The 5,883-nt window shown below is 52.4% G+C and overlaps 1 protein-coding gene and 1 pseudogene across 1 annotated transcript; one reads left to right on the forward strand and one right to left on the reverse strand.

Annotated features, from left to right (window-relative positions):
* Positions 1 to 402: 402 nt before the first annotated feature.
* LOC113223273 (CD209 antigen-like protein 2) lies at positions 403 to 3,544 on the forward strand (the record flags this gene model as incomplete). The annotated part of the gene is made up of 5 exons (XM_026452762.1): positions 403 to 486; positions 844 to 930; positions 1,357 to 1,508; positions 2,225 to 2,337; positions 3,213 to 3,544. Coding segments are annotated over 5 exons (638 nt in total), but the record flags the coding sequence as incomplete, so codon positions are not given.
* Positions 3,494 to 5,376, reverse strand: LOC113223272 (annotated as a pseudogene).
* Between the last annotated feature and the right edge of the window lie 507 nt (positions 5,377 to 5,883).

A 5,883-nucleotide genomic window follows, 5' to 3' on the forward strand; every position in this document is an offset into this window, starting at 1 on the left:
TGGACTCCTGGGTCCTAGGGAGGTAGAGGCTGGGGTCTGGACTCCTGGATCCTGGAGAGGTGGGAGCAGGGTCCTGGACTCCTGCATCCTAAGGAGGTGGGGGCTGGGACCTGGACTACTGATACCTTAGGAGGTGGAGGCTGGGGTCTGGATTCCTGGGGGCTGGGGAGGTGGGGGCTGGGGCCTTCACTCCTGGGACCTGGGAAGTAAGGGCTGGGTTCCTGCACTCCTGGGTCCTGGGTAGGTGGAGGCTGGGGACTTGGACTCCTGCCACGTGGAGAGGTGGGGCTGGGGCCTTCACTCCTGCCATTTGGGGAGGTGGGGCTGTGGCCAGGCTTTCCCTGGGCCAGGCTGAGGCTTGGGCACTGGCATGCTGGAACCAAGCAATCTTTTCTCCTGCAGGCTGTCTGGGCCATGCCCCCCTGGTGCTGCTGCTCCTCTTCTTCACACTCTTCACTGGGCTGCTGGTGGCCATCCTTGTCCAAGGTCAGCAGCTGGCTCTGAGAGTCCTGGCCTCCCAGGCCTGGTTCTTCTGCTGTAGACGCAGCTGGGGGTGGCCAGTTCCAAGACGAACGAGGGCTAAAAGCTGGCCTTCTGTCCTTTGGGTTTCCAGAGGCCTTTCCCCATGACCACTCTCACCTCCAGGGCAGGGCAGGGGAGGGGAGGGGAGGGGAACAGGCTCTCCTGTCCCTTCCCTGCTGCCTTCTCTGGGTGTCAGTTTTCCTTATCCAAAAAAGGATTTAAACAAGATTTTTGTGCTCAGAAATGACGTCCTTAGGGGGACAATGTAGGGCGTGGCACACAGCAGGTGTTTAATCATTGCAATTTCTTTCCTTGTCCCAGTCTCCAAAAACCCCAGCTCCCAGAGGCAGGAGCAGTCCAAGCAGGACGAGATCTCCCAGGACCTGTCCCAGCTGAAGGCTGCTGTGGGTAAGTGGCCAGATGCCAGGGGTCCTTGGGCCTGGGAGGGTTTTCATGGTGTGTGACTTTGCTTGAGTCACTAACCCTCTCTGAGCCTCAGTTTCTTCCTCTGTGAAATAAGAACACAGATTAACAGCGATGCTTGCACTTGGTGTTCAGTGGGCCAGGTACACGGTAGGCACTCAGTCAAGCTAGTCTCTTGCCTTCTGTTCTGTGCTCTAAAGCTCCGACTTCTCCTAGTCTGGAGGAGATGGGGCCAGGACTCCCAGGTTCTCATGGGGATGGGGGAGGCTCTCGGGAAGTGGGGAGGGGAATGGTCCACCCAGCGTGGACAGTCAAGGAAGGGCTCCGACTCTCAAGACCTTTAAGGCTGGGCAGATACAGGAATATGGACAACCTCATCTGAGCCCAGCCCTGACCAGCCTCGCCCAACAGAACGCCTGTGCCGCCCCTGTCCCTGGGAATGGACATTCTTCCAAGGAAACTGTTACTTCATATCGAACTCCCAGCGGAACTGGCACGACTCCATCACCGCCTGCCAGGAAGTGGGGGCCCAGCTCGTCGTCATCAAAAGTGCTGAGGAGCAGGTACACCTGGTGGGGATCCCCGTCCTGGCCTGGGGCATGGCTTCTGGCCAACAGGGGAGGAGGTGCTCAGAGAGGATTTTGCAGAAGAGAGGCTTTGCTCCACTTAAAAAGATGGGAGGAGAAGGATATGAATGAGGGAGTCCCAGGTACCCTTAGAGCAGATACAAACCAAGTCTGAACATGTGTGAAAGCTCTGGGGAAAACATAAACTATAAGTAACCCCCAGTGGCATGCCACAAGTGGTTAACAACCAGCTGTCTGGGGGAAGAAGTCCTGATGCGTCGCGTTTCCCAATTTCCCTGGTGTAAATATTCCCATGGCGGCTGATTTCAAGCTGTCGATGTGATGTCACTCAGTGCAGAGCTGAAAGGAGATGTGCATGACCAGCAATTAGGAAATGGATCTGGCTCCAATACATTAAGCCCAGCTATGAGTAAATGTGTGCAGACGTGCACAGAATGTATGAAATGGATAAACACGCAGTGTTAGCAAGAGTGTGTGAGGAGAGGCCAGCTGTGCATGGCTGTGTGCACATCAGGGCACATGGGCTGTGGGATACGCATGTGAGAGGGACTCAGACACGGGGGGGCTCAGGACCCAGTGTACCGGAAGGCTGAAGGTTAGCCTACAAGCAGAACTTCCTGCCAAGAGATGGGGAGACAGAGCCTGGAAAATGGGAAGCAGAGCTCCCTCCTGACTCCTCCTCTACCCTCCAGAACTTCCTACAGCTGCAGTCTTCCAGAAGTAACCGCTTCACCTGGATGGGACTTTCAGACCTGAATCAGGAAGGCACATGGCAATGGGTGGATGGCTCACCGCTGTTGCCCAGGTAGATCTCAGAAGGGGCATCCCATCCACTGGGGCTGGGGCTCTACAACTCTGACTTGAACTTCCCCTGGGGATCCTCCCCAACTCCCTGACACTCTAGACCCAAGAATCTGGGAGTTTTACTGAGTTGAGGAAGGCGGTCTTCTTACCCACCTCCAGACAGCATAGCAGGTGCCTAAAATTCCACCAGCAGAGCTGCAGGAGGAGCTTACCCCGTGGGTGGGTGTGTTAAAATATAGTGTATTAATAGGAAATCTGAGGTCTAGTAAGGCCACCAGCTCAGGAGACACCTGCCATTGTGAGTAGCTTGTCATATACACAGATCCCTAGAGAGGACACGTCACAGCTGGGGGCCACCTGGGGAAGCACCAGGGTCTGTTATGAGGCAGAGTGGTGGGGAGGGGTGACTGTGGGCCAGAGCCTTTATTATGGTTTGTATGGAAAGGAAAGGTCAAGGCCAGGTGAACAGGCTTAGGATTGGGAAGTATGAAGCATTTACGGGCCCTGGGGCACAGGGGCTGCCCCTAGCTGTCTAACATCTGGCCTCGGGTTGATTAGCACAGGATAGTGGCTTGGAGTACAAGAGCCCAGTAAGGCAGGTGGCTGGGGGTGTGGACTCCAGATTGGTTGGTTTGTATTTGAAAATCACACCCTCAATAGGTGGAGTCCACCCAAGGACAGGTTGTGAGAAGAGAGGCAGGAACCCAAGGCACCGTGAGTCAGGTATATTATCAGGTATGCAGAGGGATTCATGTCCAGCATAAACACGTAGCACAGATGTTAAAGCACCAAGATGACAGAAGGTAGAAACACAGCTCGTGTAGCCGGGGTGGGGGAGTTGGGGACAGAGGCTCACATTCTGCATGGGCTTTGCAGCTTCAAGCAGTATTGGAACAAAGGAGAGCCCAACAATATTGGGGAGGAAGACTGTGCGGAATTTAGTGGCAATGGCTGGAACGATGACAAATGTAATCTTGCCAAATTCTGGATCTGCAAAAAGTCCGCGGCCTCCTGCTCCGGGGATGAAGAACGGTTGCTCTCCCCAGCCCCTACCACCCCAAACTCCTCTCCTGAGTAGCAGAACTTCACCCACTTTTAAGCTACAGTTCCTTCTCTCCATCCTGCGACCTTCACAAAATCTCTGCGACTATTCTCTGTCAGATTCTTTCTCCTTTAGAAGGCTGGGTCCACATTCTGTCCTTCTTATCATGCCTCCAAGTTCCCCTGGTATAGAGCTTGTTTTTCTGGCCCATCTTTGGAGCTTTATGAGTGAGCTGGTGTGGGATGCCTTTGGGGGGGGTGGGCTTGTGTTCTAAGAATCCACTCTCTCTTCCTTTTGGAGATCAGAATATTTGGGTTGCCATGTGTAGCTTCTATGTCCCCTGGGGCATTATCTCATATATGCAAACCTACAATCTGTTCAACTTCCACCTACCACCTCCTGCACCCCTTTGACTGGGGACTTACTGGTTGCAAGAGCTCATTTTGCAGACTGGAGGTACCAGGGAATTAATTCCCCCAGTCTACCAATGGCACCCAGAGAGGGCATGGAGGCGCCACAAAACCCCTTCCACCTCCCACATCTTCCTTTGTCTTATACATGACTTCCATTTGGCTGTTTCTAAGTTGTATTCTTTATGTTATTATTATTATTATTTTTCGAGATGGAGTTTCACTCTTGTTGCTCAGGCTGGAGTGCCATGGCGCGATCTTGGCTCACCGCAACCTCCGCCTCCTGGGTTCAAGTGATTCTCCTGCCTCAGCCTCCTGAGTAGCTGGGATTACAGTTATGTGCCACCAGGTCCGGCTAATTTTTTGTATTTTTAGTAGAGATGGGGTTTCTCCGTGTTGGTCAGGCTGGTCTCCAACTCCCAACCTCAGGAGATCTGCCTGCCTCGGCCTCTCAAAGTGCTGGGATTACAGGTGTGCATCACTGCGCCTGGCCTATTATTTTTTGTAAGAATAAAACAGGTTTATTTGGATTTGGGACTCTGAATAGTTCTGTCTCTGCTACCTGATCTCCTCCTGCCATGACTTCGGGACCTAGAGAACTTTGGCTCCAGCTGTGAAGGCTCCTGCAGCTCTGGCCCCGGCTGCACCGGCCCCTGCTGTGGTCACTATTTCTTCCTCTACTTGGTGAACTGCGCCTCTCCTGGACGCGGTGTGCGTGCCCAGCTAATTTTTGTACTTTTGGTAGAGACGGGGTTTCAACATGTTGGCCAGGATGGTCTCTATCTCTTGACCTCGTGATCTGCCAGCCTTAGCCTCCCAAAGTGTTGGGATTACAGGCCTGAGCCACCGCGCCCGGCCTCTCCCCACGTTCTTGAACTCGGGCAGCACATTCTCGTAGAAATCTAGGAACTGTTGGTAGATTTCTTCCTTGCTGTACTCCAGGCTTGCGTCGGGGTCATAGTCATCACTCCTGCATTGCTCCATTCCAAACGCTGTAAACATGTTCTTAATAAGAAGGGTAGGACTGGATGTTGGGAAATTATGTTTACGTGAACATCTATCTCCAAATCTGCAAGCTCCTGTTTTACTGTAGAAGGGACAATTAGCTCGATCCTTCTCCATGACTCTGAAATCCAAGGCGGGGTTCCGGGTTTTGCCATGTGGCGCCATTTTCCAACTCATTTTCAGCCTGATCCAGCATCTTCTGGACAGCTTCCTGTTTTTCTTTCTTCTCCTGTCGTTTCTGTTCCTCCTCTTCTCTTTCCTCTCCTGTTCTTCCCATTGTTCCTTTAACTTTCGCTCTTGTTCTTGCCGTTTTCTAGCCGCCTCTTCCTCTTCCTTATTTTGAATTCTTCCTGTGCCTTCTGCTCAGCAATTGCTCCTTATGTAATCTTTGCCTCTCTCTTCCCCATAGCTTTTCTAGTTGTTGGTTTTCAATAAAAGTGTCCTGCTCCTTCAGTGAGAGTCCTGAGTCCCTCAGTGGAGCAAGTTCCTGCCGGCGTTTCTTTCGTTTCTCCTTCTTCAGGGCGGGCCTGTACTTTCTGTGGCTTGGTTTCTCTGGAAATGTCATCTTCTCGGGCGCAGCCATCTTGCCAGCACCGCCCCACCCCTCTAGTTGTATCCTTTATAATAAACTGGTGAACATTGTAACCGCAGATCCAGCCCAATCTGGTTCAACTTTGTATAATAAAATGGCGAGTTGTTTTTCAGTTGCCATGGACCCCCAGGTTGCAAGTTACGTACCCTGGGCATGCCCAGATGAACCAAGTGTACAGATCCAGGCGGAACCTAAGTGCTCAGATGGAGGAACAGGGACTGAGTTAAGAAGTGGACACCACGTGGCATGATCTGTGATCCAATCAGATTGAGCCCTGGCATCACTCCAGGGCATGATCCAATCAGATCAAGCCTCCTGAATCCCCTCATTACAAGATCCAATCACATCATGCCTCACTATCCTCTGTGTATAAAATCTGCCCCAGCCCCCAGCTTGGAGAGACACATTTGGACCAGACTGGTGTGGCCTTGCTTGGCTGCCTTGGAATAAATTTTTCTCTCTACAAAACCCCAATGCTTCAGTGTTTGATTTTCCACT

Source organism: Piliocolobus tephrosceles, unplaced genomic scaffold (genome assembly GCF_002776525.5).
Source record: "Piliocolobus tephrosceles isolate RC106 unplaced genomic scaffold, ASM277652v3 unscaffolded_40518, whole genome shotgun sequence".
NCBI classification, from domain to species: Eukaryota; Metazoa; Chordata; class Mammalia; order Primates; family Cercopithecidae; genus Piliocolobus; species Piliocolobus tephrosceles.